The 13,822-nt window shown below is 36.6% G+C and overlaps 2 protein-coding genes across 3 annotated transcripts in view; both read left to right on the plus strand.

Annotated features, from left to right (window-relative positions):
* The window catches only part of LOC134538715 (proton-coupled amino acid transporter-like protein CG1139), a 125,226-nt gene that overhangs the window by 56,189 nt on the left and 55,215 nt on the right, over positions 1–13,822 (plus strand). The window contains exon 3 of one of the 2 annotated variants that reach the window (XM_063380153.1): positions 5,885–6,041. The exons of the other annotated variant lie outside the window; for it this stretch is intronic. Within the exon in view, the coding sequence (XP_063236223.1) occupies positions 5,885–6,041 (157 nt within the window). The remainder of the gene's footprint in view (positions 1–5,884; positions 6,042–13,822) is intronic. 2 annotated transcript variants of the gene reach the window in all.
* LOC134538937 (uncharacterized) lies at positions 10,723–13,554 on the plus strand. The gene is made up of 3 exons (XM_063380553.1): positions 10,723–10,896; positions 11,263–11,425; positions 11,618–13,554. The coding sequence occupies exons 2-3, from the start codon at positions 11,263–11,265 to the stop codon at positions 13,240–13,242; spliced, it is 1,788 nt and encodes a 595-aa protein (XP_063236623.1). The 5' UTR covers positions 10,723–10,896; the 3' UTR covers positions 13,243–13,554.

Below are 13,822 nucleotides of genomic sequence, written 5' to 3' on the forward strand. Positions count from 1 at the left end.
GCATATCTTCAACTTTGATAACACATTAGTAAGTATTAAAATTCAGATCAGTAGATACGTCCTACAGAACGACACGCATACGCAAGACATCTAAAAAAGAAAGTGATTATTTTTGTTTTATACTTGAAGAAAAACTGTTTACGTTTACAAAATCTCTGGCGACAGTAATATTACGCTGAGCGTGAACCGTAAGATAAATAATAATCTAATTATAAGTTATCAGTTGCAAAACAAATAAATTGTTGGTGTACTTAACCGTTTAATATTTTGTTTATTTTATGATAATACTTAACCAAGCGTGGTAAATGTTTAGACATGAAATGCCGGGCAGCATTTATTTGACTTTAGGATAATGGTTTGTTAGAAAGATTTTTCTGAAAGTGTTTCCTTTCTTTAATAGCTTAAGAATAACATGGGATTGTTTGTTACCAATCTTCCAACACCATGCCTAATATTGACAAAATGTAGTTATTATTAGTATTATATAGTAAGTCATATATTTTACTGACTTAGGAATATACAAGGAGAAGTGAAGCTTTTATTACAGAAAATTTTCATGAAAACATTATTTTGTAGAACGAGAAATTTTGAAAATATTCGACAGTCATTAAGTATTTTGGTTTTGTAGTTACCGATGTTTTTAAAAAAAATTCTTAAAATGATTCAATTAATTTAAAATGTTGACCATCTATTACAACTGAAATGTGTTCAAATTAAAAGAAAACTGTCTTTCTATATTACTCTTCTTATTTTTCGAACTGTAACATTCTAATTTAATTTCCTTCTAATAGTTTAAACTATGAGCCGTTACACATTAAAACGAATCGTGCCAAGAAATAAATAATTTTACATTAACCAATTTGTTTTGAAAACATATAGGTACTGCTGCGATCAATTTTAGCTATTAAGTTAAATTTTCTCCTCTCGAATCTATACGTAGCACAATAACCAAGCGTTTAAATTATTAATTTCAAATGTAATAAATGTAAAAGTAATTTGAAATGTATCATATTTATTTGTACCATACAATTATTCAAATGTATTTCTTTTCTTAACTTTTAATCAGGGGATTTTCCTGTAAATTTATTAAGATAGCTCTCTTGTATTTTATTTTTCCTCTCAAAATTATTCAAAAGATATTTACTGAGAACTCTATAACAGTATTAAAATGCCAGGCAACTGTTCATTAAAAAAAAGTGCTCGAAAATAGAGTTTAGAAAATATCTGGTGAGAAAATCTGTGATCCAGCAGGAAAGGCAAGAAAGCTATAACAATAAATGTACAGGAATAATCTCAGAATTAAAAGTACTGGCAAGAAATAGAAGTAACCTACACAATATGTGTAAAAAAATCATCATCTTGAGTATGTTTTTTTTTTTAATGCGGGATTTGGTAGGAGTAATTTCGTGAATGGAACGGAAGTCACATGGAACGGAAATGTGTAACCACGGTGCTGCCATCTGTGACGGAAGGCGCGAACAAATACTCACAAAGACAAATTGAAACTTTATAGTTTTAACTGTTGTAATGAACTTTAACAATATGGGCAATACTTTAATAACATTCCTTGTTGATAATCAGGTCCGAAGCCGGGATTTAGTATTTTTTTCAAGTCTTTTTCACTTTTAACGGAGCCATTTCATTATATAGTTTATCATTTCGCTCTGCAAATCGAATTATTCTATAGTCGACGTAGCTGCCCCGGCGGAAAATTCTAGCAGCGTCCAGATATTTAATTAAAAACCGTATTTGCTTGCATTTATCACGCTCGGCATTATGTTACAAAGAATTCGACGTTAAATTTTCGTGACAGATTTTTGGTATTATAAGCGTATTTGCAACATGAGAACACATGAATTCGCTCGTTACCGAAATTAGATGTTACTCATCACTGGCTTTGAATATTCACTGGTGAGTACTGAAAGACTCCATTTTTTTTCCAACACGTGGGCTAGGAAGAAAAAAAATAAGTAAAGAACAAAGCTGTAGTAAGTGCGCAACAATTACGTGGACAAGAGAACAGATTTTAGAAGAAAAAAATGGTCACAAAGAAAATAAAATTACTATTTGCATGTACATACTTGTGTCCGTTCATCGCGTAATTTTACCAAGTGAAGTCGGCAAAGCGAGAGGAGTGAATGAATTGAATTGCGCAACTGTTTCAAGTTGGTTGACTTTGCCACTCGCGCACGATTTGTCATCAAAAGGTAAATGCATGGTTGCGCGATAATAAATTCGCGCTCACCCGTGGTTATCTCTGAAACAGTGACACGCATTGTAAATTCAGGCACACACGAGTGCGTTATCTGCGTAACTCAAACCTCCGTCGTAAAGGCACTGTTCAACTGCTATCAACCTTCCAGCATCGCGTCTTGAAGTGTTGACCGACGAATGACGTTGCAATCTCGATATGTGCTTCAGTTTATTGTATTCATCCACCAAGCGTTTTCGCGCCTATCAAAACTCCGTTGAAAACATCCATTACAAAAAAAGATCAGTTAATATTACAAGACTATGTTGAAGTGGACGTTTCGCCCGTCAGCGTTTATGAGCGCCATCCTTACCCCTTTTCCCCTCCTCTTCGGTTATCTTTCCATTTACCCCCTCTCCTTCCGGACAGTTTATTTTTTTCTGGAACGTTACGTGTGCTAATGTGCCGTGCGCATTGCTTCCCCTACATTTCCCCTCCTTGCGCGCGCACTAGTTTAGGTCAGTGACTATATAAGCTCCTGCACAGCTAATTTAAATCTTCTTCAAATTTTGTCGGTTGTTACGTGACTACTTGTTTCAATCTGTGGGGCGCCATCATGTAAATTAAAGTCAGGCGCTTCGACTTTAATCTAACATCTTGGGGTTTTAAGTATTTAATGTTCATTTGATTTAGACGTTAGATTCTCTATGTTCAAAACAGTAGCTAAATTAAATTATTTTGTGTAATTTATTTTTACAGAATTGTTCGTATCAGATCTCGTCACGTGGCTGTTTGGTTTCTATTCTACATGCTTTGAACTGCTGTAGGGGTTTTCTTTCAATAACGTGTCGTTTCGTGACGCTTGCGATGAATGTTCGATAATGTGTCGGTTTTTTTTGCTGTATCCGTTATAGTTTTTGTTACTATTTGACTGACAACATGCGCGCAACTCATGCCTGTCGTGCTCTGTGGGTTCGTTTCTGAAGCGATCAGAATTGCTACGCTCTGTTTAGTAACTTTTTCTCGCGTCTCGGCCACGTTTTAATTCTTTGCGGCATGCTTGTCGAGTTCGTTCGTGCTTTTCTTAGCTTTTATATCTCCACGTTGTTTCGCGTGGCAGGTGTGTCATCTGCGGGAAGCCTAAGATCTACATCAAGTTCTGTCCCTGCCCGAACACGCCCGAATATTCACCTTCGGCCAACCTCGGGTTTATTTACATATATTTATATTTCTCTTTTTATTTTAATGTAGCTATACTTACCTAACGTACCGTCCATAGTGTTTTAAAGTGTTTTAATGTAGCTAACCTAACCGACCACTTTTAATATTTGAATTCATATTTCCTGCGCAAAAATAAAACAAATCCCGAGGTTGCCCGAAGGTGAATATTCGGGCGTTTTCGGGCAGGGACAGAACTTGATGGACATCTTAGGCTTCTCGTCATCTGCGTGAGCCAGTTCACATTTTGGTCTTTTATTAGTAAGCTAGTACGGCGTGAATGTGAATCCTCGACGTGAAGTGCGCTTTCTGTTGCTTCGCGTGTTCGAATTTGCTTATGGGTGGTGCCAATGATTACGCGAGTACCATATTAACGTTTAATTTTCGCGTGCTTAGTTGCGTGTTTGCCACCCAGTCGCTCGTGTTTTGGCATGTAAGTTTTTGTCTTTAAAAGGATTTGTTGTTAATGGGTTGTAGGTTCGATGTTCACGTCTAGAGATTCTAGTTTTCTATTTGCACCAACTTGTTGTACTGGTGTACGATATATATAGCGTACACCAGTAGAACAAGTTAGTGCAAATAGCAAGATATATATATATATATATAGCCACTGTTTTATACATAAATATTCTAACGACTAATCAAACAAACATTAAAAACTTAAAAAACCAAAAAAGTTAATTTCCGTCACAAGAAATTGTATTTAATGTCGAGTAGTCTGACTTTAATTTACATGGCGGCGCCCTACAGATTGAAACAAGTACGTATAGTCTCATAACGACCGACCAAATTTGAGGGGAAATGTAGGGGAAGCAATGCGCACGGCACATTAGCACACGTAACGTTCCAGAAAAAAAACTGTCCGGAAGGAGAGGGGGTAAACGGAAAAGTAACCGATGAGGAGAGGGAAAGGGGTAAGGATGGCGCTCATAAACGCTGACGGGCGAAACGCCCACTTCAACATAGTCTTGTAATATTAAGTGATTTTTTTTAAATTGATGATTTCAACGGAGTTTTGATAGGCGCGAAGATCCTAAGTGGCTGCAATGTAATGATAATTATTTTGATCACTATACAACCATTACAGTTTTACAGTTCACAGCTTATCTACATATCCGTGTGCACATAAATATCCAATGCATTTATAAAAAGAAACAACAATCGAAACATACCTATTTAATAATGCTCAAAATGTTAAATGCTGCGAAGAATTTGGATTTGACAATTTTTTTTTTTTTTTTAAATAATTTCAAGTCCACGACATTTGAAATTTTGCCATATTGTTAAAAAAATTTACTCAAACGAAACTTGAAAACGTATATAATTGTTTTTACGTACAGTAAAAGTAAATGTTAGAAATAACGGCGATTTTGAAAATTTTCCATTGGTAACTAATGTGGTTGCAGTGTAACTATGATAGTTCATTTGCCAAGGAAATCCATCGTTTTCTCTGGAAATTTGTAATCGCATGATGACATTCCCGTTTTGAGCGAAGAACGAGTGATTCAAACAAAAATGTTACATTTACACCTTTAGCGGTGTCTGTGATCTTAGCACTGTACGATTGTGTCCCCAATCCATGATATTGCCATCCCGTGATTTAAGTGTTTGTGAGATCAGAAACAGAAAATCCCAGATCCATAATGAATAAAGGGGAGTGTTAGGAACCAAACCCGAGCCTTAGTTTCAACATAGTTATGCTACAACAATTTAGTATGGTACGATGTATAAAATTTGCCTTCTGCACAAATATCGCATATTTAAATAGATTTTAAAAGGCTATGCCATAAAGCCTTTACACAGTATTCTTTCAGTTAGATGTTAATTCGATGATAAATCCCATTGACTCCACAGGGATAATTACTTGTAGCAGCCAGCCACCAAAGCCACTATTATATTCAGGCAACCCTTTAAATTATTTACTTTTATTTATCGAAGCCGAATTTCGATATAAAATCGTTATACATCTAGAGTTTTTGTAACTGAGATGGCATGTTTTGATTCCTATCCCTTTCTCCTTTGATTTCTTATGGTGGTTTCCTTTAAATATCTCCGTGCGGGGTGGTGCCTGTATTAAGATTCAATTTTGCAAATTTTTGTGCATTTCCTCATATAAATCAAATGAAAATCGACATGTAGTTTTCCACCTGAGGCAAGGTCTACATGGATGGAACGGGGCTGACACTCAACAGGAGCCGGCTGCCCTGTCCGGGTGACAGACCTGTCGTTCCGGCCTACCTGGATGATGCGTGAGATGAGATGCGACGGGATGAATCGGTGGGGGAAGTAGGAGCGCCCCGAGAAAAAACCACAATCCACAGCAACGTCTGCCACGTTTCCCACTTGTTGAAAATCCCGGTTCGACCCCGCCGGGAATCGCAACCCGGTTGCCCTAGTGGGAGGCGAGTGTTCTACCCCTCGACCACCGAGCCACTTACGTCGAAATCAAACACAATTGATAAATTTGTCTTTCAGTGGAGAGAAAACTGCAGGAAATTATGGAGAAGAGACCTCTGACCCCACAAGAACTGTTGAGGGCGCGGTTAGTCAGGGAGGCGGAATCTCTGCCTGACATGTGGGACTCTCAAGATAGGCGGTACACCGGTATACCTGAGGAGGACGGTGATCTCAGGTGCGTTCCAAACACGCTGCCCGGTGTCCTCTTTCTGTCGAGTTCGGTCCGACGTGTATAGTGCGGGCCAGAAGTCCTGCGAGCCGACAGCAAGGCGGTAAAAAGCGTGAGGGGTAAGCGGGAAGGAGGGGAAGTTGAAGATGAAGTAGTAGAAGAAGGGGAAGGGAATGCGTATCGGTGGGGAGCGGCTCTCTCCCTTCGTGCGCTACATCCATCCGTTAAGAAGATTTTAACAATTTGTGTGTAACGCGAAGAGCGTGAGGGGTAATCGGAAAAGACGGAATGCTGAAGAAGGGGAAGTAAGAGAAGCAGGGGAAGGGAATGCGTATCAGTGGGAAACGGCTTTCTCCCTTCGTGCTCTAAATCCATCCGTTCGGAAGATTTTAACAATTTGTGTGGAACGCGAAGAGCGTGATGGGTAATCGGGAAAGACGGAATGCTGAAGAAGGGGAGGTAGTAGAAATAGGGGCATGTAATGCATATCCGTGGGGAGCGGCTATCTACCTTCGTGCGCTGTACGCGTTCGGAAGATTTTGACCGTTCGTCTGTAACGCGAAAAGCGTGAAGGGCAAGCGTGAAGGAGGGAAAGCTGAAGCAGGGGAAGTAGGACAAGTAGGGGAATAGAATGTGTATCAGTGGGAAGCGACTATACCCGTTCGGAAGATTCTGACCATTCGTGCGTAACGGCAACGGAGTCTAGCATAATTGTAGGAAAGGTCACAAAATTATTTAGTCGATAATAAAGTGCCATCAACGATTGTTTGGAAGGAATAATCATAGGATTGTTATTTAATGCAAGAAAAAATTCGTTTAAGAAATGACATACTTGGGATTGCTATATAAAGAAAATGGTTTCGACCAACTTCGGACCTAATGCCTATTATAATTAAAAATCAGCAATACTGAATGCATTAAATGTTAATTACTTTTTGTGCACAAAAGAAGAATATCTAGTGTATTTTTTTGTGTGAAACAAGATGCGTACAGTATTCTTCGAACACAAATTAATTTTGAAACTCGAGATTTTAGGTCGAAAGTTTACCATAGGAGAAGCATGGAGAACCACAATGGATAATTGAATAAATAGTACTACAAAAAATGGAGACCTTCCAAATTTCGGGTGTATTTGCATGCGATGAAACTAATTTCAAAATATGTCAGTGTAACTCATTAAAATTCATCGATAAAACAAAACGTTTTCAGCATTGACAGATTTTTTTTTTTTAATTAAGTCACACATCTGCGTCATACGAGGGCTAATGTTTTTAGGACAGGTTATGTGTATTATGGCCGTGCCGAATTGAACTTACATTTCTTCCGCACTGTTTGTGGTTATGAAGGTCCGTTTAGAGGAGCTCGCGTTTATAGAAACTACAGGATCCAGCTCACAAGACTCTTGGTCCGCACTATACAAGGCTTGGTGTGTTTGTGTCCGTCAGCCCAAGTAGTCTGTGTTGTCCTTGAAGAGCTTCTGTCCGTCGTTTCGTCTCTTTTACGCACTGCATGTCCCGTGTCTGTTGGTGTCACAATAGTTACTGCATTTGTAACGTAGCATAGATATTTATTTGAATCCAAATAGTCTATTAAAAGGTGATATTTCTCACTGACGTAGGATATTTAAAAAAAAAATAGCAATCTCTGTGTTTATTTTGTTTGTTGACAATAAACTTTGTCACCTAGATTTTTCGTTTAATAAAATATCAATTAATGTGTTTTATTACGATATGTCTAAATGATTTCTAAAATATATAACTGGCTCTACGGGTGTTTTCGAAAAGTTAAATGTTATCTCTTTCTGTGAATATTTGCACATGATAGTAGATAATGAATCACAGACAGTTGAGACTCTTTGGAAATGACAATTCACGGAAACTTCCCACCATCTGTGTTGTCGACGCGATGTAAACTACTCATTCACAGTGATGCACGTAGTCTCTCTCTCTCTGCATGTTGCGCAATCAGACGTTTGTGTCAACAAACCGCTTGTTACGAACAGGGATCTTCCCACGTTTGTAAATGTTGGAGTACATGTTAAGGAATGCTTGAGTGCGTCATTCCCACGCAAATAAAAATCTTTGCAAATTCTGGGTCTTGATCTCAAGCGGCGAGGTATATTTTGAAATAAAAGATGATTGGTAACCTTGTGAACATAATTCAAGCACAGCTTCTTTGAAAAAAAAAAAAAAAACACAAAAAAAATTGGTATTAAAATAAAATAATTGCAGGTAAACAGGCAAACAAATTTTGACCCAATCACACACTTAAATACTTGACAGGATTTAAGCCAGGATATTTTATACCCGATTCCAACGTATTTGCTACTGCGCTTTCACACACAGTTTTCTTATGACAGTGTCTACAAAATTAAAAATATATCTTATTACTCATAAAACGCTGTTAGTAAAGTCATTATTATTAATATTTCTTATTTGCTTTTGCCCTTTGATATCCTTGATAACTGGTATATCAAGCATATGTGGCAAGGTCGGAACCCATATACAATCTTGAAAGTTGCATCACTTACAGCCCTTTTGTGCACAGTCTCATAACTTAAAAATTTTCCTTTAATTTTCTCCTCGGAATGAAGATTTTTTTTGGTAAAACGGATCTCATGTCAGTTCATTATTTTAATAATCAAATTTATCGTAGCTACAGACAGCGGGAGTCACAATGTGGTAAGATATTAAAAAAGACGTGATAATAGTAGCTTGGGGTGGCCAGATTTAAGTATTAAAGGCCATCTAAACATAAATATGGCAGAATAAGCATGTATTTTTCTCGATTCATTTTGTACAGTAACGACCCGAGAAGTGGTTACAACAGCAATAATTATTTTTAAAATAAATAATTTTTTCATATAAAAGGGGAATATTTTTTTCACGTTGTTAGATCATTCACGTTTAAAAAAACTAAAAACAAGTTTAGCCTTATTAAAGGAAAGACAGTGCCGAAATTTCGGCACGTCCGATGAATGACTCATACTTAGAGACCCGTGAATTTCGCGGATTCATTTCGTGTTATGCTAAAATTCAAATAATTATACCTTAGTGCTGCTTCTGTCATTGGTTCTCTGTTAATCTGGAGGACTGATGGCCAATTAGAGACCCTCACTCATAGAAATGTCGAATCACAGGCCACCCAGTCGAGACGACTCACAAGTCAACAGCCAATGAACAGTTGGCATTTACCCGAGTGTGTAGAGGATATTGGAGTATATCATGTAGGTAATTGAATCCGCGAAATTCACAGGTCTCTACTCATACTACAATTTGACTACCCACCGCAAACACGCATCCACAGAATTACAATATCACGATGAATTCAAATAAATGCACGATTCCCTCTCACCAAGATGAGAAATGTCTCAGAATTATCGATGTTTGTGACTCAGGCACCTAGTTTCTTTAAAACTTTAAAATTAAAAAAAGGCTTGGACTCACACGCGAAGTTAAAGATTTTTTTTTTTTTTTTTTCGTTTTCTAGACATGACTATTATTTAAGGGCTATTTCTGAAATCGTAACACTATTTGTTGTTCTGTCACAAATATGTTCAACAAATATTCACTAAGTTAAATATAATGGGTATAAAAAGTCGCGTAAGTGTTCGTAATTATTTTCATTACCGAAAATCGTTTATATTTTTGAACTTTGCTTTAAATAATTTATATCTCGATTTGGTTACAAAAATTTTAAACGAAAGAAACTACTCCACATCAATTAAATTTACAGACAAAACTGCGAGTTCGTAATACATATTTTCACAAAATTTAGTTAAAAATCCCACTAACTTAAGGATACTTGGCACCCAGCAGATCATTATTTAATATTAACACGAAATATTACTTGTTTTAAAAGAATTTTGAGATTTGTTATGAAATTAAATCAATTTCATCGAAGAACGTCTTGCATTATTAGCTACCAAAATCCCACTTTTTACGTGTTGGCTGCCCACTCAGGAAAAAAAAATGTATTGTAGGAGTGAAACCTAACAGTATGAAATTAAATTTACTGCAACTTCATGACATAATTATTAATAATCTTAGATAAATTTAATCAAATTTATTTAAGTGTCGAAATTTCAAAATATTTCACGATATTCTGACACAAAAAATTAAAGTTGCATTTATTTGTCTTAGAATAATTTTAATTATGTTATGAAGTAATAAGTAGTACTATTGACCTTTAACATTGAAAGTTTCAATCTCCTAATCACTTCAATTTTTATTTTGGGGAGACGGCAATAATGCATATGCCAGAATTATTATGACAGCTAGTGACCACCAGAAATACGTAAACTTATTTTTGATTCCGTCAAGGAAATAACTATTTAATAAAAATTAAAAGTAAAATAACAAACTACAAAAATAATAAAAAAATAGCTGCTAGGCGCAAAACAACAAGTAAATATTCATATTTAAATCCATCAATACAACTGGTTGCAACGGCTTGTTAGAAAAATTACTATTTTTTTTATAATTTTCTACATTTAAATTGTTGATCGAATAAATGTTTTGACAGGGGTGGCGGAAGATGTTCAATATTAGAGGTCAAATAACAATTTAAAAAGTTTTGTTACCCATACATATATATGTATGTATATGTATATATGTATATATATATATATATATATATATATATATATATATATATATATATATATATATATAGGGGAGACCGGGGCTGGTTGTAACAGGGGCAGGTTGTAACAGGGCGAATAGTTCCACGACCAGCCACAAGAGCGTATCATCGTTTCAGCCATCAAGGCACATTATGATGCCTTCAGTGCGAGTGGTAACACTGTGGCAGTCGGACGATTTCACTGGCGACAAGAAGGAAAAATTTGTTTTTGGACGAGGTAAGTAAATATTGTTTGTTTGACTGACATTCGTATTGTACGTAATGTATAGGGAGTTTAGAAAATGTCTTCGGGGCAAAATAATCTCCTAAGCTTTAGGTTCTGATATGTTTTGTTGGCATTGGAAACAAATACAAACTATATGGTAAAATTAAATGTTTTCTATAATGATGTCACATGGGGTAGGTTGTAACAGCGAAATTAATCTGTTACAACCTGCCCCACGTACTGTTACAACCTACCCCGTGACCACGTTTTCCTAATTTATTGTTCCTTTTAAGTCTTTTATGAAAGAAAAAAAATACATTTTAAACGGTTTTATCTTGTAGATGTAATTAATAACTTCCAGTCAAATTTTAATTTCAGATGCGTAACTACAAAAGAAAAACCGACAAAGGAAAATATTCTATTGACATGTTGGAGAAAGCAGCTGAAGTTGTAAGAGAAGGAAGATCTGTTAGGCATGCTGCGAAAACGTACAACATCTGCCATGTGACACTTGGGAGGTACATAAAAAAGAAAAACAAACGTAAGTTGCATTCATTAATGAATTTTCTTAATTACATCTGCTTGATTTCTAACATAAATACGTCTCAACAATGGGTTGTAAACGTTTTTTATTGTATTAGTACAAAAATATGGTTTTGCGTAGTTTAGATTTTCTTATGTGAAAACAGGAGCAAAATTAACATAGGCCTGTATGGTTTTTCTATTGTTTCAGGTTTAAATGCAGTCGATATTAATTTTCGAGAGGAGTGGAAACCTTTGGCTGGTTATTATGGGAACAGACAGGTATTTACACCTTTGCAAGAGATCGCTCTTGTTTCCTACATAAAAACATGTTCTGACATATATTTTGGACTCACTCCACGTGATGTACGTCATCTTGCATTCTTATGTGGGAAGAAGTATAATGTTCCCATGCCAAACACATGGAGTGACAAAGAACTAGCAGGTGCAGATTGGCTCTCTTCCTTTTTAAAGCGCCACCCAGACCTTTCCATTCGGACTCCAGAGGCAACTAGTTTGGGAAGGGCTTCTAGTTTTAATCGTGCCAACGTTTCAAAATTTTTTGACAAACTCTCTGAAGTTTATGATCGCCATTCTTTCACAGCTAATGACATTTGGAATGTAGATGAGACCGGGGTCACTACTGTCCAGAATCCTTCAAAAATCGTAGCAAGAAAGGGGGTAAAACAAATTGGAGCAATGACATCATCTGAACGAGGGCAGTTAGTTACTCTAACTGTAGCAGTAAATGCTGCTGGAAATGCTATCCCTCCTATGTTTATTTTTCCTAGGGTAAGGTATTATGATCACTTCATCAGAGATGGTCCAACTGGATGTATAGGTGCTGCAAATAAGTCTGGCTGGACTACGGAGGTAGAGTTCTTGCTTTTTCTTAAGCATTTTGTTTCTTGTATTCGTTCGAGCCCAGAGAAACCTATCCTCCTCCTTCTAGACAATCATCAGTCGCATTTAGCTCCTGACTGTTTAGATTTTGCCAAAGAAAATGGCATTGTAATGCTATCGTTCCCACCTCACTGCACTCATCGCCTTCAGCCACTTGATCGAAGTGCTTTTGCCCCACTCAAAAAACAGATCAATACGGCAATGGATGCATGGTTGAGGAACAACAAAACACCAGAGAGCACAGTTAAGCCTATGTCAATCTATGATATTCCCTCAATCTTAAAGATAGCTTTTCCCACTGCCACAACGCCAAGAAATATCCAACAAGGATTTGAGAAATGTGGAATACATCCTTATAATAGGGAAATATTTCAGGATGCCGATTTCGCTCCTTCGTTTGTGACAGACAGGCCTGATCCAGACTTAGCACCAAGTTGTTCACAAGATGTGTCCAGGGATTCACAAGGAACACCAGTTCAATCATTTTCTAACTGTTCCCACACACCAGAGAAGTTTTCTCCAGAAGTGGTTCTACCTCTTCCTAAAGTCGCTCCAAGGAAAAGGAAAGGAGGAAGAAAGACCAGGAAAAGTGCCATTTTGACGGATACTCCAGAGAAGAAAGCCATTGAAGAAGAATTTGCGAAACGAGGAACACCAGGCTTGATTAAGATAAAAGGGAATGTATCACAAACGCGCATGCCTGCAAAATCCACGCCCAAACGTTCTCTAAAACGAAGATCAGCAGAGTGCAGCTCATCAGAGGAAGAAAGCGAGTGCTTTTGTTTAGTGTGTTTGGAATCATTCTCTACAAGCAAACCAGGAGAGGAGTGGGTTCGTTGTCTAAACTGCCAGTTATGGTCGCATTTTTCTTGTGCAAAAAAATCTAAAATGTATATTAGTCATAATTGCCAATCAGATGAAATCTCTGAGTGAGGACCACTGTTCATTTAATATTTGACAAACTGAAGTTAAACAAGTGAAAAAATAATAATTTTTGTTGAAATATATTGTATAAGTAGTAATTTGTTATAAGTAATCCCAGTAAAAATTATATTTTACCTTGTAGTAATGTTGTTACAACCTACCCCAATGTGTGTTACAACCAGCCCCGCCTCGGGGCAGGTTGTAACACTTTACACCTCCGAGGTTTTAGATTTGTACAGAAAAATATGCTAGAGGAAAATTTATGTAAAAATTGTTTTGTAAAAGTAGAATAACTACTGAATAAGTTAGCTCAGTCAGAAGTGCCGTTTATATTATCCATGATCAGATAAAAAATAAAATAGCGAAACTGTTACAACCAGCCCCGGTCTCCCCTATGCTATAGTATGAAAACAGCGTGTGTGAGTTTGCTTGTTTATTTGTTGGTGTGAAAAAACCTACTGAAACTATTTAAAATATTTTCCTGATGTTATAAAGCTACACTGTGCCATGTGGAAATCAGCAACTTTTTTGATGAAAATATATATTCTTTTTTTTTATATATGATACAACTATATTTGTAATTAAACCT

The sequence above is a fragment of the Bacillus rossius genome, chromosome 14 (genome assembly GCF_032445375.1).
Source record: "Bacillus rossius redtenbacheri isolate Brsri chromosome 14, Brsri_v3, whole genome shotgun sequence".
Taxonomy (NCBI): Eukaryota; Metazoa; Arthropoda; class Insecta; order Phasmatodea; family Bacillidae; genus Bacillus; species Bacillus rossius.